The 23,357-nt window shown below is 45.0% G+C and overlaps 1 protein-coding gene across 2 annotated transcripts in view; it reads left to right on the top strand.

The window, feature by feature from the left end:
• Positions 1–18,925: 18,925 nt before the first annotated feature.
• Positions 18,926–23,357, top strand: part of LOC105468380 (interleukin 13 receptor subunit alpha 1) — a 65,627-nt gene continuing 61,195 nt past the window's right edge. Inside the window, exon 1 of one of the 2 annotated variants that reach the window (XM_011718495.2) lies at positions 18,926–19,075. In XM_011718495.2, coding sequence (XP_011716797.1) covers positions 18,994–19,075 — 82 coding nt within the window. In that variant the 5' untranslated portion in view covers positions 18,926–18,993. The remainder of the gene's footprint in view (positions 19,076–23,357) is intronic. The other variant, XM_011718496.2, reaches the window with a different exon arrangement.

Here is a 23,357-nt window from a genome sequence, read left to right as displayed (position 1 = left end):
TGACTTGTCCTCTCAAAGTGCTGGGATTATAGGTGTAAGCCACTGCACCCAGCCCAAGACTATTAGTTATTTTCTAACACCCTTTCTCCTCCACATCCACAGAAATAGAACTACTGATTTTTAACTGTATACATGGCTACCCAGAGTAATGACCACGGCGACTAACCTCTGACCAAGGGGATGTAAAAGCAAATTTCATGTGGAAGCTACTGGGAATCTCCCTTAAAAGATAGCTGCCATGTTCCTTTCTTCTTGACTCCTTAGTTTTTCCTGTTGGCTGGAATGTGAAAGTGAAGCCTAGAGCTGGAGGAGCCATCTCGGACCGTGAGATGACCTGAGAAATAGAGGTCATATAGAGTAGAACAACAAGATCAAAGGAGGCTGCAGTGCCTGAGACCATTATGAGGACAAACAGTCCACACTGGCTTTGGACTGCCGTTCTCTGGACTGCTTCATGAGAGATCAATTTTCCTCTTGTTCATGCCACTATTATTTTAGAGCTCTGTTTCTCTCAGCTGAACCTAATACTAACCAATACGATGAATATACAGAGAGAAAAGTCAAGGCCCTGGAACCAAGAACCCATATAAAGCCTGGATCTTCAATTACCCTTTCCCTCAGTGAAATGGTGAATTAGAAAAAAATCACGTCAGACTTGGGACAGAGGGGTGGCTCACATCTGTAATTCCAGCACTTTGGGAGGCCGAGGTGGGTGGATCACCTAAGGTCAGGAGTTTGAGACTAGCCTGACCAATATGGTGAAACCCTGTCTCTATTAAAAATACAAAGAGTAGCCAGGCATGATGGCGGGCGCCTGTAATCCCAGCTACTTGGGAGGCCAAGGCAGGAGAATTGCTTGAACTCAGGAGGCGGAAGTTGCAGTGAGCCGAGATTGTGCCACTGCACTCCAGCCTGGGCAACAGAGCGAGACTCTGTTTCAAAAAAAAAGAAAAAAAAGAAAGAAAGGAAAAGAAAAAAAAGAAAGAAAGAAAGGAAAAGAAAAAAAAGAAAGAAAGAAAAATCATGTCCATTGGTTTCCTGCCTAGGCCTGAGTTCTGGGCAGAAAAATAGAGAATCCATAATCCCTAATGGAGAATATTTTTTTAAAAGCAGGATATAAAAAGCACCACCCAAAGAGGGAGAAGATAAATCTGAGTGTATTAAAATGAAAAATACACTTCTGAATGACAAAAGACATCATAAATGAAGTTACAGACAATGCCACAGACTACATAAACAACAAGGGATTAGTGTAAGGAAACATAAAGAACCCCATAATTCAATAAGTTAAAAGACAGGCAATCTGGTTTAAAAAAAAAAAAAAACGAATGGGGAAAGAACATAAAGAGGAGTTTCGCAGAGGAGGAAACCTGAATGACCAACAACCAAATTAAAAGGTGCACGACCTCGATACTGAGTATGGAAATGTTAATTAAAATGATAACTCTGCCGTTATTGAGTCCCTACTATGCATCAGGCAACACTGTAAGTGCCGTACATATCAATTTACATCCATCAAATTGGCAAAACTGTTTTTTGTTTTCTTTTTTGCTTGTTCCTTCTCTTTTTATTGTTGTTTTATCTCTCTTTCCTTTTTCTTTCTTTCTTCTTTCTTTCTTTTTTTTTTTTTTTTTTTGGCAAAACGTTTTAAAGCACAACAAATAATCAATTTTGGCAAGGCTGTGAAGCGATGGAAACTTCCAGCCACTGCTGGGGAGAGTACAACCAAATTATAGGGCAATGTGGCAATATCTAGTGAAGTTGAAGATGCAACTCACGGCCGGGCGCGGTGGCTCAAGCCTGTAATCCCAGCACTTTGGGAGGCCGAGAGGGGCGGATCACGAGTTCAGGAGATTGAGACCATCCTGGCTAACACGGTGAAACCCCGTCTCTACTAAAATACAAAAAAAATTAGCCGGGCGAGGTGGCGGGCGCCTGTACTCCCAGCTACTCGGGAGGCTGAGGCAGGAGAATGGCGTGAACCCGGGAGGCGGGGCTTGCAGTGAGCTGAGATGGCGTCACTGCACTCCAGCCTGGGCAACAGAGCTAGACTCCGTCTCAAAAAAAAAAAAAAAAAAAAAAAAAGATGCAACTCACTTTGTTTTGTTTTTTTTTTTTTTTTTTTTTGAGATGGAGTCTCGCCCTGTTGCCCAGGCTAGAGTGCAGTGACGCCATCTCAGCTCACTGCAACCTCCGTCTCCTGGGTTCAAGAGGTTCTCCTGCCTCAGTCTCCCGAGTAGCTGGGACTGCAGATGTGTGCCACCACACCCAGCTAATTTTTGTATTTTTATTTTATTTTATTTTATTTTTATTTTTTTTTTTTTGAGACGGAGTCTCACGCTGTTGCCCAGGCTGGAGTGCAGTGGCGCGATCTCGGCTCACTGCAAGCTCCGCCTCCTGGGTTCACGCCATTCTCCTGCCTCAGCCTCTTGAGTAGCTAGGACTACAGGTGCCTGCCACCGCGCCCGGCTAATTTTTTGTATTTTTAGTAGAAACGGGGTTTCACTATGTTGGCCAGCCTGGGCAACTCACTTCTAGAAGGATACTTGGAGAAAGTTTTGCATGTGTGCTCAAGAATATGCAGCCCTTGGCTGGATACCGCAGCTCACACCTGTAATCCCTGTAATCCCAGCACTTTGGGAGGCCAAGGCAGGTGGATCACCTGAGGTTAGGAGTTCGATACCAGCCTCATCAACATGGTAAAAATCTCTCTACTAAAAAATACAAAAAATCAGCCGGGTGTGGTGGTGGGCATCTGTAATCTCAGCTACTCAGGAGGCTGAGGCAGGAGAATCACTTGAACCTGGGAGGCGGAGGTTGCAGTCAGCTGAGACTGCGCCATTGCACTCCAGCCTGGGTGACAGAGTGAGACTCCATCTCAAAAAAAAAAAATGCAGCCCTATTTGTAATAACAAAAAAAAAAAAAAAAAAAAGGAAACAATATAAATGCCCCCCAGCAGGAGAATGTATGTAAGTCAACATACATACTCTGGATTATTCTACAAGGAAGATGAATGAACTAGAAATATGTATCAATATAGATGAGTGTCACAAGCAAAATGCTGAAAAAGGCAAATTTGGAGATGATATGTACATATTACCATTGGTATATAATTTTAAAATATGTGTAACAATCCTGTAGTCTTTATGGACACCCTCATTGTAGTAATAGTATAAAAATATTTGAGATAATGAATATCTAGGGAGATATGGGGTAGGACAGACTCTGGCAAGGGTGTCAACTCTATATTTTCATTCTTAAAAAGAAAGGAAACTCAGGGAAATATAGCATAGGGTTACAGTTTGATAAAGCTACAGTCAGGCACAGTGGGGCACCTGTAGTCCAAGCTACTGGGGAGGCTGAGGTGGGAAGATGGCTTGAGCCCAGGAGTTCAAGGCTATATAGTGAGCTATATTTGTTCCTGTGAATAGACACTGCACTGCAGCCTGGGCTACATAGCCAGACCTCGACTCTAAAAGGCAACAACAAGGTTAAAACCAAGTAGGGGGTATATCTGTGTTCATACGTTGGTCTCTACACATTTCTGTATACTTGAAATATTAACAGTAAAAATATAAAAGAAGTAATCCAGTCATTTTGAAAAAAATAGAAAATAGCAAAGAACTACATAATCCCATCATTTAGAAATGTTAACATTTTGATCTAAAATGTGTCATCGATTTCTAGTACTTATTGAACCTCTACATTGTGCCTAGTCAGGACACTGGACATTCAAGATACCCCAAGCCAGTAATACTATGCCATTTCTGGATGACACCTTGCCATAGGTACTGTCGAAATCTGTCAAAAAGGTCACAGCTCCATAAGGAAGTATCTTTAGAGTGTATGTTTCAGATTTTTCACTGAATTAATAGTCAATATTTGTCAAAGGGACCGCCCACTGTTTTCTGGAAATAACAATAACCAACACTTTTATTAAGTGTTTGATATGTGCCAGGCCCTATTCTGAGAGCTTTACATGCATTAACACAGTTTGTTTTTCTTGTTTCGAGACAAGGTCTTGCTGTTGCCCAGGTTGGAGTGCAGTGACACGATCATAGCTCACTGTAACCTCAAACTCCTGGGCTCAAGCGATCCTCCTGCTTCAGCCTCCCAGTCGGGAGCTGGGATTATAGGCATGCGCCACCAGGCTTGGCTAATTTTTTAACTTTTTTTTGCAGAGACGAGGTCTTGATATGTTGCCCAGGCTGGTCTTGAACTCCTGGACTCAAACTAATTTTCCCACTTTGGCCTCTCAAAGTGCTAGGATTATGTATTGACACATTTAATTCTCACAACTACCCTCTGAAGTAGGTGCCACTGTTTTCATTATCATCCCCATTTTCAAAAGAAGGAAGCTGAGGCACAGAGAAGTAACTTGCAAAAGTCACATGGCTACTAACGGGTTCGGGGACGGGGGCGGCCAGGATTTCTACCAGGCAGTCTGGCTCCAAAGCTCTTGCTCTTAACTACTGTGAAATCTTATTTTCAGAATCACTAATTTTATGGCAATAATACTTTTGGTTATTGTTGTGTGGCAAGTGGAATCATTAGCATGAGTTGAGATTTGAATTCTAATATGGCATCGCCTAAATTGATCTCATTTCATGTAGTGTGTATGGCCTATCTCCTTAATCAGAGAGCAAGCTTCTAAAAGGCAGACAGGAGCTGGGCATGGTTGCTCATGCGTGTAATTCCAACACTTTGGGAGGCCAAGGTGGGTGGTCACCTGGGGTCAGGAGTTTGAGACCAGCCTGGCCAACATGGTGAAACTCCGTCTCTACCAAAAATACAAAAATTAGCCAGACATGGTGGCACATGCCTGTAATCCCAGCTACTCAGGAGGCTGAGGCAGGAGAATCACTTGAAACTAAGAAGTGGAGGTTGCAGTGAGCTGAGATCGTACCTCTGCACTCCAGCCTGAGTGACAGAGATTCCGTCTCTAAAATAACGCCAGGCACGGTGGCTCATGCCTGTAATCCCAGCACTTTGGGAGGCTGAGGCGGTTGGATCACGAGGTCAGGAGTTCAAGACCAGCCTGGCCAAGATGGTGAAACCCCGTCTCTACTAAAAATAAAAATAAAAAGTAAAAAGCTGGGCATGGTGGTGGGCACCTGTAATCCCAGCTATTCGGGAGGCTGAGGCAGAGAAATGCTTGAGCCCAGGAGACGGAGGCTGCAGTAAGCCGAGATCGTGCCACTGCACTCCAGCCTGGGTGACAGAGCAAAACTCAGTCTCAAAAAATATAATAAAATAAAAGGCAGACACCATTTTTTTAAGACAATATCTTTTTGTAGGCTGGTATGTACCTTCAACAGTGTTATTTGCCTAGAGAAGGTTTTCAATAAATGCTTGTTAGCGGTGGAACGTATCCATACAGCTCAGCAGCAACCTCAATTCTTGCCTCCTCAGAAGAAAGAACTTGACTGATGGGCATAAGGCAGAAGGAGAGACTGAGGGAAGTTTTAGAGCAGGAGTGAAAGTTCATTAAAAAGCTTTACAGCAAGAATGAAAGGAAGGAAAGTACACTCAGAAGAGGGCCAAGCGGGCAACTTGAGAGATAAGTGCCCAGTTTGACCTTTGACTTAGAGTTTTATAGGTTGGCGTACTTCTAGGGTCTTGTGTTACTTCTCCTCACTCGCCCACCTCCTGAGACCTTATCGGGAAGTTGCTGATCACCAGTTTCAGGTGTTTTCTATTAGGAGAAAAGAATTAGAGAATTCTTTCCCTGGCACCGGCTGTGACCAAGTATTACTTTTTTTTTCTTTCTTTTTTGAGACAGAGTGTCCCTCCGTCTCCCAGGCTGGAGTGCAGTGGCGCAATTTCGACTCACTGCAACCTCCACCTCCTGGATTCAAGCTATTATCCTGCCTCAGCTTCCTGAATAGCTGGGATTATAGGTGCACACCATCACGCCTGGCTAATTTTTTTTGTATTTTTAGTAGAGACGGGGTTTCACCATGTTGGCCAGGCTGGTCTCAAACTTCTGACCTCACGTAATCCGTCCATCTTGGCCTCCCAAAGTGCTGGGATCACAGGTGTAAGCCACCATGGCTGGCCACAATTATTACTTTAGCAAGACAGTTAACCACTCACTGCCTGACCATCACGGGATGGTTGCCTGATACTGCTGGTGTGTGTGTCGGGGGAGCCCTCTCCTGCCCTGCTCATACCTGACTAGCTATCTACTGTAACATACTTACTGAACAATTGAAGAGAAACACAAGAAAGCCCACCTACCTTTCCACACAGAAGCAAAAAGTTTAATTTCCTTGGTCAATCAAGAAAGATAGTCCCCAAGAGTTTTTTCTATTATTTCAGTTTTCCTTAACTTTTTTGTTGAGATATAATTCAGTGATTTGAAGTGAATTCACACTCTGGGAGGCCAAGGCGGGCAGATCACGAGGTCAGGAGATCAAGATCGTCCTGGCTAACACAGTGAAACCCCGTCTCTACTAAAAAATATAAAAAATTAGCCGGGCGTGGTGGCGGGCGCCTGTAGTCCCAGCTACTCAGGAGGCGGAGGCAGGAGAATGGTGTGAACCCGGGAGGCGGAGCTTGCAGTGAGCTGAGATCGCGCCACTGCACTCCAGCCTGGGCGACAGAGCGAGACCCCATCTCAAAAAAAAAAAAAAAAAAGTGAATTCATTGGTTTTTAGTATATTCATTGAGTTATAGAGCCATCACCACAATTAATTTTAGAACATTTCAATGAAATTTAAGACATTTTCATCAACCCCCCAAAAACACTTGTGCCCATTTGCTAATGTGCCCATTGGCAGTCACTCCTCTTCCCTAATTCCTCCCCCAACAGTCTTCCCGCCAGTCCCTGGCAACTACTAAATTACTTTCTGTCTCTACAGACTTGCCCCTTCTGAACATCTTATATAAATGAAATCACAATATATGGTCTTTTGTGACTGGCTTCTTTCACTTAGCATGATGTTTTCAGGGTGGTATATTCATACAATGAACTATTAACTGGCAAGAAAAAGGAACGCAGCCAATTTATAATGTATTGCAAGATTTCAGACATATTTATACATTTTATTTTGTACATTTTTATTGTGGTAAAACACACATCACATAAAATTTACCATTTTAACAATTTTGAAGTGTACAATTCCATGATATTAAGTACATTCATATGTTCTGCAATCATCACCACCATCTGTCTCCAGCACTTTTTCATCATCCCAAATTGAAAACTCTGCATGTGGCTGAGTCCGGTGGCTCATGCCTTGCTAACCCCAGCACTTTTTGGGAGGCTGACGCAGGAGGATCACTTGAGCTCAGGAGTTTGAGACCGGCCTGGGCAACATGGTGAAACCCCGTCTCTACAAAAAATACAAAATTAGCCAGGTGTGGCAGCACCCATCTGTAGGAGACTGAGGTAGGAGGAAATATTGAGCCCAGGAGATCAAGCCTGTAGTGACCTACGGTTGTGCCACTGCACTCCAGCCTGGGCAACAGAGTGAGACGCTGTCTCCAAAAAAAGAAAAAGAAAACTCTGTATGCATTAAAAAATAACTCCTCATTTCCCCTCTCACAGCCCCTTGTAACCACTATTCTACTTTCTGTGTCTATGTATCTGACTATTCTAGGTACCTTATTTAAGAAGAATAATATGGTATTTGTCCTTTTGTGACTGGGTTATTTCACTTAGCATAATGTCTGCAAAGTTCACATTGTAGCATGTGTCAGAATTTCTCTCCTTAAGGCTGAATAATACTCCATTATATGTGGATACCACATTTTGTTTATGCATTCATTCACTGATGGGCATTTGGGTTGTTCTCATTGTGTGGCTATGGTGAATAGTGCTGCTATGAACATGGGTGTACAGATATCTGTTCAAGTTCCAGCTTTCAATTCTTTTGGTTATATATTTAGAAATGTAGTCGTTGGATCATATGACAATTCTCTCTTATTTTTCGAGGAACCTCCATACTGTTATCCATAGTAGCTGCACCATTTTACATTCCCATCAGCAGTGCACAAAGATTCTAATATTTCTATATCCTGTATGACTCATGTTATCTTCTGTTTTTTGATAATAGCCAAACCAACCTAATGGTGCGATGTGGTATCTCATTGTAGTTTTGGTTTGCATTTCCCTAATGATTATACCTTGTTTTTTGGTCTGTTTTACTTTATTTTTAATAAATCATATTATCCGTTAAATACCTTGAGAGAATTCAAGAATTTATTTACGGCCAGGCGCAGTGGCTCACGGCTTTAATCCCAGCACTTTGGGAGACTGAGGGGGGCAGATCACAAGGTCAAGAGATCGAGACCATCCTGGCTAACACAGTGAAAACCCGTCTCTACTAAAAATACAAAAAATTAGCCGGCCGTGGTGGCGGGCGCCTGTAGCCCCAGCTACTTGGGAGGTGGAGGCAGGAGAATGGTGTGAACCCGGGAGGCGGAGCTTGCAGTGAGCCGAGATCGCGCCACTACACTCCAGCCTGGGCGACAGAGCGAGCCTCTGTCTCAAAAAAAAAAAAAAAAAAAATTAAATTAAAAAAATGTGTTTACAAAATAAATAATCCTTACGTGTCTAAAAATTGTTTAACTTAGTTTGTTTAAAGTCCAGTACATTTGCGAGTGAAGAAACTAATTGCTGCAGTCATTTAAGCATTAATATGGCAGGCATTGTGCTGGACAGTTGTCACAGCTGAGGTTCCCCAGGAAGAAAACTCTGAGACAGGTGGTTAAGTAAGGAGTGCTCTGGGGATGAATACCTGTGGGAGAGAGGGAAAGAAAGCAGGAATCAGGTCTTCCATAATTTTTGAAACTTTAAAGAGGTCTCGAGATCAAAAATTTCAGAGCCACTGGTCTACAGCATACTAGGGGAGGTAAAACCCCCTCAGAGTCACTTCAAATCAAATATTTATCTGGCTACTAATAGTGGAAGACCCTCTCTGCTGTTCATCTCTCTCCCCCTCTCATTCCCTACTTTCTCTCTCTCTGTCTCTCTCGTCTCCTTTCCTTTACCCACTCTTTCCTAAAAGTCCACCTCCTATATGTGTTTCACTCTGCATCCCTGTGTGTTGGTCTCCCATGTATGTTCATTCATCTTCTGCTCCTCAAATCTTTTCTGTGGATTGCAAGAAACCAAACTGCTCCTGTTTCTATGCTCGCAGTATCATTGTCTTTGATAAAGATAGATATGATAGATTATATATAGTTTGTTTCTTAGAACTTCTGAATAATATAGAGGCATTTTGTTATTGTAGATGCTAGCAGTCAGAAATATATTGCATTTCATCAGGAATATATTGCATTTCATCTACATTGTAAGTTGACATTGTAGTTTTGTAATAAAGAAATTTCAAAAATTACCAACAGTGTCTATTTAAACTTTACTGTGAAGAATGATAGCATATGCTTAGTTGTTGTCATCAAAATATTGGACTCTCAAATTGTCGTGAGACTCGACTGAAATATGGAAGTTCGGCACCTCTGTTTATTTCAATCCAAGTGTGGAAACCACCAGAAAACAGAAAAGCACCCAAAACTCCACCAAGTGCCAATGTTCCTCCAGTGACACAATGAATCTTGAAAGTACGTCATGCTACAAAGGACATGAAAAAGCAAAATCTAAAGCAACTAGAGAAAGGAATCTCTACAGCAATCAAATACCAAATTAGAAGAAGGCTTTTTGTTGTTGTTGTTGTTTTGTTTGAAGAGTTTTTGCTTTTTTGGAAACAAAATGTTTTGCTTTCTCCATGCATCATGAAGGAAACAAAAATACACAGCTTGTTAAATTTAGTTGTGGCTCTGTCACAACAATGATGACAAAATTTTCCTCTGACCACAATGTGTTTGAGTACAAATGGTTCCTCTTTCCAGGCTCTGGCCTGTGCATACACAAATTCCTAGTGAGGTGAGACCCACTCCCCCACAGTGGCACAGCGGAGCTCTTTCTTGAGAGTAGAGAGTGAGGATCCGGCTATCCTTCATATGTGAAGGTGCTAAGGAATTCAACTGTATCCTAGTTGGTGAACGCTATGGCCTTTAAACTCATTCATAAAAACCGGTGATCCCAGCTGATCTAATTTCACCATGGCCAGCCAGGAATGGCACCCAGCGTTGACTATGTGTACCTTTGCCAGCTTGTGGAGTGGGGATCAGTAGACGAGGCACTCCTCCCTGACCCTGTCCCTGCTGTGCCACCAAGACTCTTTACATTGACTCTCTTCCCCAAAAAGGGCTTCATCATTGCAGCTTGTGCATGTAGCTTGCCTGGGGATGAAAGGGTAAGAGGAAACAGGAAATTGAGTGGCAATAAAGGAGAAATGAAAGAAAAAGGACTAAGAACAAATGGGACAATGTCAGCAGAAAGGAGAACAACAGAAGCGGAACCGCAAGAGACAAGGGAACTGTAAAGATGAAAGAGTACTAGAAATTCTAATAATAGTTCCCATTTATTAGTGATTACTATGTGCTAGGCACTGGCTAAACATTTTATGTCAGTTTCTTCATCTCATTTAATCTTTACAATAAACCCTGTGGTAGGCACTATTATAGCATTATGCCTAGTTTACAAAAGATAAAACATGCTCTTGTTATGAAAAAAGGCCAAAAAAACAAATGCCCACAACATTTAGCAGAATTCTAGAAAGAAGAAGATAAAAAGAAACAGAAAAATGGGACAAATAGAAAGCACAGAATCAGATGGTAGATATAAGTATAAATATATTAGAAGTTTGGCTGGGCATGGTGGTTCACGCCTGAAATCCCAGCACTTTGGGAGACCAAGGTGGGAGGATCACTTGAGCTCAGGAGTTCAAGACCACATAGGGAGCCACACAGGGAGACCCCCATCTCTACCAAATTAAGAAAAAAGAAAGAAGTAAATATAAGTGAACTAAAGTCTACAGTTAAAAGACAACAATTGCCTATTGTATAGAAAAAAACAAATTTGCACTTTATGCTGTTCCCAAGATCAGACCTAAAACATAATTGCACTGAAAGGAAAATAAGGATGTAAGAAAATGTACCAGGTACATACTAACCAAAAGAAAGTTAATGATGTTATAATAAATTAGTCAAAATACACTTTAAGACAAAGAATAGTACTTCATTGATGAAAGGTACTTCATAGTGATAAGTGGTTTGGTTCACGAAGAAACTATAACAATTCTAGATTTGCATATATTCGATGAAATAGCCTCGAAAAAAATATATAAAGCAAAAATTAACAGAATTATAAGAAGAATTTGACAAACGCACCATTATAATATCATAGTGAGAATTGTAACACCCATCTCTCAGTAATTAGCAGGTCCAATGGAGCATAAAACCAGCAAGTATGTTGATTTGACCAACACAATCCACAAACTTGACTTAATGGAACGTATAGAACACTGGGCCCAGTAATTGGAGAATATGCATCTTCCTCAAACACTCATGGAACATTTGCAAAAACAAACTATATATTGTGACATAAAGCAAACCTCATCACACTCACAAAGACTGGTACCATCCTGGAAACTGGGAATGAGAAGAAGTTAAGGAGTGGTCCTTGCTTCTGTGGCTGAGAAGTAGCAAGGCTGGTGCAGTATAGCACCAGGGATGCCAATGAGGTCACACTGTGGTCAACTTGCTCTATGAATGAGGGTCGGAATATGCAGTCCAGGTCAACGACTATGGGAAAGATGGGTTTAGGCAGGGACTAAACTGGGGTGGGTTTTGCTGCTCCTCCAGAAGCCTGGTATTTTCCAATCCACAAATGAGGCCTCAATTCTGTGCTTGCATTTGTATCTGTCCAATAGCTAAATATGCAGAGTGACCTCTGGGGATGCAATTGCGATATGCAAATGAGAGCATACATTCCTGGGGTAGAGTCACAGACATGCAAAGAGTCCCTTCCTTGGAGAGGCGTTGTGGATTGGGGCAAGAGGGACTAGAGGCTTCTTTGTTTAAATGAAAATACTAATTACCCTACACTTTCAAAGCAAACAATGGAGACCTTTCAAGGCAAGAAGGTGCAGGTGACTGACACACAAATGGAGCATATGAATCAACCAACCTTCCTTCCTTCCTTCTTTCCTTCTTTCTCTCTCTCTTTCTTTTTTGCCAGTCTTACTCTGTCGCCCAGGTTGGAGTGTAGTGGCGTGATCTCGGCTCACTACAATCACTTCCTGGACTCAAGCCACCCTCCAGCCTCAGCCTCCAGAGTAGCTGGGACTACAGGCGTGTCACAGTGCCTGGCTAATTTTTTTTTTTTTTTTTGTATTTTTTGTAGACATGGAGTCTGGCCATGTTGCCCAGGCTGGTCTGGAACTCCTGTGTTCAAGTGATCAGCTTGCCCCAGCCTCCCAAAGTGTGAACGTTTAAACTGAGGAACCCGAAGGCCGAGGAGAGATCCTAATGCCAGGGAACCGTGTGGCGAAGCACTAACGGAGCTGGTAAAGGCTGGTAAATGTGCAAGGATTGGACCTGTCCTGCTTGGACCAGAACAGGGGACAGGCCCTACGTAGAGTTTTAGATCCAGGGCGGGGAAAGTACAGTGAAAAGATTGTAGGGGATCCTGGCTGAGATGCCAGGGTAGTGGTAGTGGTAGTGGCAGTGATGACAGCAACACAGCCAGAAGCTAAAGGAGGGGCCCTGGATGCTAAGACACAGAGGCCCTTCCTCTTTCAGAGACTGAAGTGTTGGAAAACAGAGTAAGGCCAACTCCAGAGAGGAAGGGTTGGCAGCCTGGAGGAAGTGAGGCCAGGGAGCTTCTGAAAGAAATAATGAATGCTTTCAAGAGGAGCAAGAGAGGGTAGGGGCTCCAGGCCCCAGGAACATGCTCCCGTGTAGAGCAGCACCCCAAGTAGTTTTGCCCAGGGAAGAATCAGCCTCCTGGAACCTGGGCTCTGACTGAGGGAGCCAGTAGTTTGCCTGGAGGCTGGCCCTGTCCCGGGCTGCCAATACCTCAAATAGTCTTTCCTGGGCCTTCTTACCTCCAGACAAGAATTAATGAAGTCTTGGTAATTCATCTTAGAAAGCTAAACACCACATATTATGTCAGCATCTTGTTTGTAAAAGTCTGCTGTGACTTCTTATTGCTTATGAGGTCAAGCCATAAACTGACTGCTCTCTCTCTCTCTCTCTCTCTCCCTCCTCTTAACCTCCTTCTCTCATTCTGGTCATCCTTCAAGGTCTAGTTCAACTCCCACCTACTGTAAGAAACCTTCAAAAGCAATTGCAACCACACAGGCCTGTGTCACCTTTCTTTGAACCTGCACCACAGAAGAGCATTTGTACCATTTTTGTTTGCGTTTTGCATTTTCTCTAATTGCTCTCTATACCTTTCCACAACGTAGACCAGGAGTCTCCTAGGAGCAGGCCTTTGGCTTGTTGGTTGGTATTCTTCACAGTACCTAGAAAAATGTATAATTTATTTATTCAATTAAAATATATTTATTGAGCATGTATTATGTACCACATGTAGTTTTGAGTGCTGGGGATCCCGCTGGGAACCGATCAGAAAAAACTTCTTGTCCTGATGGAGCTTACATTCCAGTGTAGAGAGCAAATGACCCAGGAAGCGGGAGGAGAGAGAGGAAGTGGACATGGGGCTTGCAGTTTTCAATGGGGTGGCCAGGACAGGCCTCAGTGAGAGATCTGACAGAAGCCAGGGAGTGAGGCATGAGGATATCTTGACGGGGAGAGAGCAAATAGCCAAAGAAAAAGTCAAGGCAAAGACCCTCGGACAGGAGTGCATTTAGCTTGTGTGAGGAACAGCCAGGCGGTCAGTGTTGCTGGAAGAGAGTAAGGGAGCCAAGGACAGCAGTAGGAGAGAAGGTTAGAGAGATAATGGGGTCAGATAGGGTAGGGCCTTGGAAGCCATCTTGAGGACTTTAGCATAGGAGAGTTCTGGGTAAAGAGGGTGCCGTGTTGAATTAAAGAGTTAATTTAATAACTGCTGTAGGCTGGGTGCAGTGGCTCACACCTATAATCCCAGCACTTTGGGAGGCCACGGCAAGTGGATCACCTGAGGTCAGGAGTTCGAGACCAGCCTGGCCAACATGGCGAATCCCCATCTCTACTAAAAATACAAAAATTAGCCAGGCATGGTGGCAGGCACTTGTAATCCCAGCTACTTGGGAGGCTGAGGCAGGAGAATCTCTTGAACCCAGGAGGTGGAGGTTGCAGTGAGCTGAGATCGCACCACTGCAGTCCTGTATGGGAAGCAGAGCGAGACTTCGTCTCAAAACAACAACAACAACAAAAACTGCCGTAAGGTTTGGAAGCCCACAGGTCTATGGGTTTCAGGACACTGACCCAGTCACCCAGAAGCATGCCTACTCTCAGGCAAAACCCAAAGGGTCCTGTCAGTGGCCTCTTGTGCAAGCAACACTCCCTTGAGTGAACTCCACTAAAACTGTAGAAGAAAACCACTTGCTGAAGAGCAAGGACCTTTAATTGAATTAAACCCAAACACTGAGAACGAGTTATGAGTCACTAACCATGTTCCATTCATCTTTATATTCTCTGTGGTACCGGAGGATGCCTTCCTCCAAGCTCCCCCGACTCAATCCACTCAGAATCTAAGTAAGAGTAGAGCTCTTGCTGTACACACATGGCTCCAAGACAAGGTCCCTGGGGATTGTTCCTTTCAGTCAGATTACCACCACTAAGCTCCTCCTAGGTAGAAACCCTGGAGTCACCCTGGACAGTCTGGCCTCCAGGAGCTTGAATCCAGTGGCAGAAATAGTCATGCACACAAACCTCTGTGTGATTTGATCTGATAGAGGAAGGTGTCTGGTGCTATGAGCACACACACAGGAGGAAGCAAAGAATTTTGCATTTGGGAGTTAGAGAAGCCACTAAAAAATGTGACACTTGAGAAATGGAAAAGCATTTTAGATAGAGGGAACAGCAAGAGAAAAGGTTTGTAGTGAGAAAATATCACAGGTGACAAACAAGAACCGGGCAAGTCGTAAGTGAGGAAACACTGACTAGGCCAGGGAGCAATAGGGAGCCCTAGGGCCTGTGCAGACAGGAAGTACATGCCCTGTTAACAAGGTGGCAGCCCATCTGACATCTGCTGACTGTTTCCACACTGAAACAGGTCCAACATTACCAGGACTTTTGATTTCTTAAGAGAAGCTGAAAATTTGGGGCCTTAGGCAAAATCTCGTCTTAAAGAAAATTTTGGCATCTAGATTCCCATGAATTCCAACATGATATGGACCAAACACAATTGCTCACAAGGGAGATTCAGCCTGAAGGTGGCCAGTCAGCCACCTGGGACCTGGAAGCCTGGCTGGAAGTGAAGCTGGGAAGAGTGTGGGGAATCTATCCTGAAGAGGCAAGCCTGCAGGCAGAGGAGCTGAGACTGCCTTTTGTGGCATTTGATGAAGGGAGGGGTGTCACTTAAGCTTAAGCTGAGGAATGACATGGACAGATTTGCTCATTGGGAAGATCTGTCTTGTAAAGAGTAGATTCTCATGGCCAGTTTGAAGACTGTTGCTGGAATGGTGATAAAGGCCTGAAATAGAACCATAGAGGTGAAATTGGCTGGTGCGGGGAGGAACAGATCTGAGATGTTTTACCATCTAATAAGTGACTGCAGGGCTAGACAGTGGATGGGGAACTGGGGGTATGAGATACAGGAAAGGGAGTTGTCAAGAGTAAGTACTTTTAGCGTTCATCTCTAATTTTGGCCAGGCATGGGGGACAGTGGGTGGGTGGGGAGCAAATACAAAAGACAACAAAGAGTATTCTAGCTTAGGATCTCTCACCTTTGGCACTGTTGTCATCTTGAGTAGAATAAGTTTTTGTTTTGGGGGCAGTCCTGTGCATTGTATTAAGAACAGCATCCCCCGTCCCTGCTCCAGTCTTGACAACCAAAAATATCTCTCCATATTGCTGAATGTCCCCTGGGATGTAAAATTGCCCTGGTTGGGAGCCACTGATCCAAAATCAGGAGGGAAATTCCCTGTTTTCAACTTCTCCTTTTTCTTTGTTTCGCAGTGGTGTGAGGTTTTGCTTAGGGGACCCTTTGTGAGATTTTTGTCTAAGGGACCAGCACTTTTAGCTAAGCCCTTGGAATATGCTGGTGTCTGTGTCCTTTTTGGACTCAGGAAGGTGTCTCTAACTGGATGGAAGGACACCTGACTTTGGAAAGAGGGACATCATTCTTTCCTGCCAGACATTTTCTTGCATATGCCCTTTTCAGCCTCCAGTTACAGAAAAGGATGAAGCCTTAGCGAGAAGGGCAAGGGTCAGAACAGTTCAGTGGAGTGGCCTAGGTACACAGGGCAGCACAGAACTCCGGCCACCCCAGGCCAAAGTGAAAGAAAGGCCACTGGTAGTCTCACACCCAAGTCATCAGGACTCTAAGGGTTAAACTTGATGTTGACTCATCATTATTTTGATTTACACAAAGCCAAACTGAAAGCTCCTTGTCTACTGCAGTTCCTGGAAAGCCTTCTATCTGTCTTCATTCTTCCTGCAGACCAGGGCAGTGGTCTGATTCAGTCCAAGACGCTCTTTGAATCACAGTACGTGGAGATTACAAATAAAAGTTTTATGTTGAAGAAACAGCATTCCTGACTCTTTCCACACCCTTCCAAAAATTTGAAAAATCGTTGCATGATCTTTAGGGTTGGGAAGAAGGGAAAGTAATGATATAGTCTTAAGTCCAGCAGGCCAGAACTGTCTTGGTGAAAAGAAATCAGGTCTCTCCCCTCTCCACATTGCCCTTTGTTTTTTTCCTCACAATGTTCAAATTCTCAGGGCTTTTCTGGAAGCTCATGATAAGTTGCAATCCCTATTTTTCTAATCATTTGCTACCATTACTGTTTTACTAAGCACTTGGTCAATCTATGCCAAGCAGTGCCCATGATGGGACTCAGCCAGTCCCCAGGGGCTCCTGTTCCAACTAAAGACTCCTTAAAAGGCAGATGACATAACCATTTTGGAAACGTTATTATAAACTTATCGTATAATGTTTATAGCAAACGTCGACAAGTGTATATGTTTGTGGTGGTGGGGGAGGAAAGGCCTTGGGTTACACAGTGGCTGACCTATCTGTGGGAGGGATTTAGAAATAATGACACTATCTCTCAGTTCTACAGGCCTTGATACTTTACAAACTGTTTTCATAAACATTATTTTGTTCAATAACATATGCAAGCCAGGATTTATTATTATTTTTTTTGAGAACAGGGTCTCACTGTTACAAACCTAGGCTGGTTTTGAACTCCTGGGCTCAGGTGATCCTTCCACCTCAGCCTCCAGAGTAGCTCGGATTACAGGTGCATGCCACCATGCCTGCATTCTGGAATTTATTCTGAACCATTAGCCACAAGAATCAACATCCTGAGATTCAGCACAGTAAGGCCCTCCTCCTGGAAGCTTCCCTTGCTCCTTCCCTCCCAAAAGGCACCCTTTTTGTATCCCACAATTCCTTGTTCTTTCCCTTATCACAGCCCCTCAAACTGACTGCAGCTTTCTGTTAGCAGAGCTTGCTTTTGATGAGTGTCTTCTACAGTTCCTGGAACGATTTCATAAATATTTATTGAATTTGAGGGCCTTTATTTCAAGAGTGGAACCTTTGTTTTGAATAGGTTAAACATCCCTGTGCCCTTTGGGTGGGGTCCACACTAGGTATATTATCAGCATTTTTATTGGTATACTTTTTGTAACTGTTTTCAGGTATATGCATTGGCTTAATTCGGCCAAAATACACCTCATTATGGTTCTCATCATCCATCTAGACATGACTCTTTTTTGGGAGAATGTGATAGAATAATGTCCCCCTCCCATGATTCCATATCCTGATCCCCAACACCTGTGAATATGTTACCTCACATAGCAAAAATGACTTTTCAGTTATGATTAAATCAAGGATTTTGAGATGGGGAGATTATTATGAATTATCTGGTCGACCTAATCTAATCACAAGGGTCTTTATAAGGGAAAAGGGGAAGTAAGAGGGTCAGAGTCAGATACGACAAGGGAAGCAGAGGTCTGAGTGGTTCCGCAACAAGCCAAGGAACGTGGGTAGCCTCTAGAAGCTGGAAAAGTCGAAGACACAGATTCTCCCCTAGAATGTCCCGAAGGAATACAGCTCTGCCCACACCTTGATTTCAGCTCAGTGTCACTTCTGACCTCCAGAACTGTAATAAAATAAAACTAAATTTGTGGTCATTTGTGACAGCAGCAGCAGGAAATTCCTAAGGACTCTTGTTTTCCTTCCTCCTAGCCTCACTGACCCTCATAGGCGCCCAAGTATCAATGTGTATTCTTCTGACTCACCTCCCAACCCCTTGAAAAATATGTAGAAAGCTGGTCGTGTGCTTTAAAAAACGCACGTATGGTACCCTCCCTCATGTTTGGAATGTTCCTTTTAAAATCAACAATATGTATTGCCAGCTTTCAAATATGCCCTTTGTCCTTTTCACAAAGCACAGTGCTGCCAGGGTCCCCAAGTCCACCCAGTGAAGTAGGGCTGGTATTACTAACCCTGGAGTCAGCGCTAGCAAACAAAGGCTCATAGGTCAAGGGCTGGAAGCCACGTTTCCAGATTCCCAGGCCAAGGCTGTTTTCCGCAGATGACTCGGTCCTGGTGTCCGGCAGGGCACAGCCCCTAGCGCTTCCGAGGCCCGGCAAGTGTGCAGGCGGCGGCGACGCCGGCTCCGCCGCGCGGAGGGAGGGGGCCCGGGTAGCGCCCGGACTGGGCGGCGACGTGGTGGAGGAAGTTTTGTTCGGTCAGAGACCGGACCCGGGAGCTGCGGGTGAGCCAGGTGTCGAGCCTTGGGAGCCCTAGGAGCCATAGGAGCTGCCAGAGCCGCCGGCGCCCCGCCCCGCCTTGTCCTGCTGCTCTCGCCAGCTCAGGTTACCTGAGGCCGGTGGGCGGGGCGGCCCTTCCCGTCTGCGCCGGCCCCCAGCCTCCAGGGCGGCGGAGCCGGGAAGTGGAAGAGGGAGCGAAGGAGGCGGGGACTGCCGAGGCTCCAGCCCCGCCGGGCTCCGAGGCGAGAGGCTGCATGGAGCGGCCGGCGCGGCTCTGCGGGCTGTGGGCGCTGCTGCTCTGCGCCGGCGGCGGGGGCGGGGGCGCCGCGCCCACGGGTGAGTGCGACCCTCTGGGCCCGAGGGCTGAGGGCGGTGAGGGTCACGAATGAAAGGCCCGGGAGGTCACCGCCGGGCGGAGGGCCGAAGCTGGGGTGGGTGCTGGGGGCTGCCCTCGCGAGGCCCCGCGCTTGGCGGCTGCGGCTTCCCGCGCGGGGTCTCTGGGGCCCTGTACTGGGGCCGGTTCGAGGTGGGACCTGGGAGCTGCGGGGTTTTCCCGAACTCCGGGTGCGGCGGAGGTGGCGGCACCGAAGTAGCAGGACGGCGACTTGTCGTCGCACTTCCCTTGGGCCGTCGGGAAGAGCCAAGGAGGCTGGCGTCCAGGCTTGCAGGGGCGGGGGGCACGAAACATGCCCGCGGGGTCAGAGGGCCGCGGGTCAGCGCCCGGAATGTCGTCTGTGAGCCTCGGAGGAAATGAGGAGCCAGAGCAGGCGGGGACCACGACCGAAGTCCAGGCGAGCTGAGAACGCGCTGGGGCTCTTTACCGGAGGCCGCGCCAATCCTCACTGTCTAAGGGTGGCTCTTGCGGGTGGAAGTTGAAGGGAACCTCTAAACATATCAGTCCTTGTTGAAAAAGGACCTGACGATCATGACCTCCTCTGGCGTGGAAGAAATCCTTTGGGAAACCCAGAACAGCATCCCGGCAGATGATCCCCCCACCAGATGCTCCCCCTGCCCCACTCTCTTTAATAAACCTTATATTTTAGAGTAATTGTAGATTTATGGAAAAGTTGCAAAGATAGTTCAGAGAGTTCCTGTGTGTCCCTCACCCTGTTTGGTAACTTCTAATCAACCTGACAGTTGTGAAAATTTGGGAGTTAATGACTTCCTTAGGAGCAGCTCCTGGAAGGAATGGCCTTCTGTATGTTTCTGGTGACAGTGAAAGCCCCAAACTGTATAGGTTTTATTATCACATTGACACAAACACCTACATATGCTTAGTGTGTTTTTACCAATGTGCTTTGAAATCCAACTTGAAATGTTGATTAGGAAACCTTGATGCCCTCTATGGATTCAGTCAATAAAATACATGCTGCCAGGCAGTGTTTTAGAGGCTGAGGATGCAGCAGTGAGCAAAACAGATCAGGTCCCTGCCCTCAGACATATGGGGGGGTGGGGGTAAATATGATATGTCGGAGGGTGCTAAGTAGAGAAAAACACAGCAGCTGGGAAGGGATTTGCCATTGTAAAAAGGGTGGATCGAGAAGAAAACATGTTGCTGAAAGGTGGCATTTGAGTAGAGACCCGAGGGAGACTTGAAGCTTGTCAGTCAATAATTATTCAGGTGTCTGCCTTATTTAGTACTGAGCCAGGCTCTTTAGGTTGACTTACAACCTGAGAGTGTATAGCAAAATTCTTGCCCCACAAGGGCCTCTAGTTCAGTTGGGGACACCTGATTTCCATAATCATACGGGGACATTGCAGTCCAGAGAAGGGAAGGGACTTGTCTAAAGTTACCCATCTCATTAGTCTCCTGATTTTCACAGTGCCACTCCAGCACCCTCCCTCCTACAGACTCACTCCCACACACACCTGAAACAACAGCTGGCCATCTAGACAATAGTGGCAACTCCCAACTTCATCAGTTTTGTCACAATGGTTTGTTGTTAACTTGCTTCTTTAGAAAACAGTAACTTCTCTCCCCGTTAAAAGTATTGATAGAATTGCATTGAGATATGGTGGGAAAAAATTAGATGTTTCCAGTGAGACTTGAGTTTTAGTGGTTCTGGGCTGGTCATTTCCTCTCTGTTGTGCTGCAGTTAGTTTTCTCATCTGTGAAATGAGGAGGTTGAACTGCATAACTTCTAAGAGCTCCTCCAGCTCTAATCCTCAGAGTGTTTATAAAAGTGATTAGATTACTAGCTTAGTTTAACCTGTCCCACTCAATGGCCCACACTGTGGCATGTCTTAATTATATGTATATGGCATGTATGCCCAGCAGTTTTCTAACTGCTTTACTTGTACCATTTCATTTAATCTTTACCAATAATATAACCTGTAGGTGCTGCTATTAGTCCCATTTTGCACACGAAAAAGTTGAGGCACAGTGCGACCAAGACCCTTGCCCAAATTCTCATAGCTGGCAAAGTGGAAGAGCTAGGTTTCCAACCCTGGCAGCCTGATTCCAGAGGCCACGCCCTTAACCACTGTACTCTGTGCTTCTGCCCAGCAGAAAAGACACGAGTCTTTAGCTGAACACCTCCCAGGGTAGCAGGGCAGGACTGCTTGGGACCCACGAAAGTATGTGCAAGCCATTTGTTAAGAAGCTAATGATACTATATTAGGCCAGGTGCAGTGGCTCATGCCTGTAATCCCAGCACTTTAGGAGACTGAGGTGGGTGGATCACTTGAGGCCAGGAGTTTGAGCATGGCCAACATGGCAAAACCCTGTCTCTACTAAAAATACAAAAATTAGCCGAGTGTGGGATTACATCCCTGTAATCCCAGCTACTCAGAAGGCCGAAGCATGAGACTCATTTGATCCTGGGAGGCAGAGGTTGCAGTGGGCGAAGATCAGGCCACTGCACTCCAGCCTGGGCGACAGAGCAAGACTGTCTCAAAACAAAAAAAAGAAGTGAGTGACAGTACATTGGAGACTGGCTTTATAGTGGCTGGGCTGTGTGGTCCAAACAACTAGTACTATAGGCATTCAAAAGAGAAAAAGCTGAAGGTTGGTAGTTTTATGGAAGAGGTAAAACTTGAGCTAAATCTTCTGGATGAGTGGGTGGAGAATTTATTCCGGGTGTGGGGAATAGCAGGAGCAGAGACCCAGAAATGAGGGTAAGGTGCTCCTTTGTGGTCAGGAAGGAGCCTGGCTTGGCAGGAGAGTGTATTGGTAAAGTCAATCCAGGCGGAATAGCTTGATTTGCCCTTGAAAGCTCTGAGTCCGGAACAGCATGAGGAAAATAACACAGGAGGAGGAAGCAAGCAGGGAGACGACTGGGTAGGGGAGCCCCTGGAGTGTGAAGCTACACAGGAATCTATGGTTGCAGGTCTCCACTAGAAAAATGTGCTGTGAACCCTTCCTGTCCAGGACCATGACTTACTGGTATCTTCCCACCTGGTGGGGCACAACAGAGTATATTTGCATGATTGGGGTAACTAAGAAAGATGTTGCAAGAAAAAAAACGAACAGGAGTTGATGCCTGAGTGGATGTAAGGGAAGGAGATAGATGACTCATATATGACTCTTGTGATTTCCTTAACTTTTCCCGAAATGTGCATGCCTCTGCCAGCTGCTGTGATTGGACAGGCGAGAGCAAAAGCTATAAGCTAAGCAAAATGCCTTCTTATTAAACAGTAGATTGTGTTAACTCTTAATTTAAATAGGATGTTGTGCTACATGACTGTACAGACTTGGGATTTGAGGTTTAGATACAGACATACTTGGGTCCTTTCCTACTCCCTTTTCTGAAGTCAGTGGTGCAATCCCCAAGAAATCGTTGAAATTCGGTGCCTAAGGGAAGCTTATCAGGTAGAAGGGATACTTGTTCTGTCTCAAAGGCCAGGGACATATATAAATTCAACAGAAAACCAAAGCAACCCTGGCCAGGCGCAGTGGCTCACGCCTGTAATCCCAGCACTTTGGGAGGCCGAGGTGGGTGGATCACTTGAGGTCAGGAGTTCGAAACCAGCCTGGCCAACATGGCGAAACCCTATCTCTACTAAAAATACAAAAATTAGCCAGGCATGGTGGTGCGCACCTGTAATCCCAGCTACTCGGGAGGCTGAGGTGGGAGAATCGCTTGAACCCAGGAGGCAGAGTTTGCAGTGATCTGAGATCACACCAGCGCACTCCAGCCTGGGTGACAGAGCGAGACTCCGTCTCAAAAAAAAAAAAAAAAAAAAGAAAGCAACCCTTTAGAATTGTTTTGTCTTAAAGAAATAAAGCAGATAGCTAACACATAGCACTTACTGCCTGTGGGCGCTGTTCTAAGCACATTGGTTGTATTAACTCATTTAATCCTCATAATAACCCTTTGCAAGAGGTTACTATTATTATCCTCATATTAGAGATAAGAAAAGTGAGAGGTTAAGTAATTTGCCTGCTGGCAAGTAGTAGAGGTGGGATATAAACTCAGGCAGTCAGGCTCCAGAGTCTGTGCTCTTAAACAGTACACTATGTTGAAGTTATCCACAAAGAGCTGTTAGAGACCTTTACGAGTAGTATAATCATCACTTATTCGTGTATATGTCTAGGCATGTTGTACACACACACAGCTCACATGTATTTGTATATATTTAAACATTTGGAGATTATATTTAAAGTTTCAGTGCCTGT

Source organism: Macaca nemestrina, chromosome X (genome assembly GCF_043159975.1).
Source record: "Macaca nemestrina isolate mMacNem1 chromosome X, mMacNem.hap1, whole genome shotgun sequence".
Lineage (NCBI taxonomy): Eukaryota > Metazoa > Chordata > Mammalia > Primates > Cercopithecidae > Macaca > Macaca nemestrina.
The sequence above is the reverse complement of the archived record's forward strand: the minus strand, read 5'-3'. Positions and strand labels throughout refer to the sequence as shown.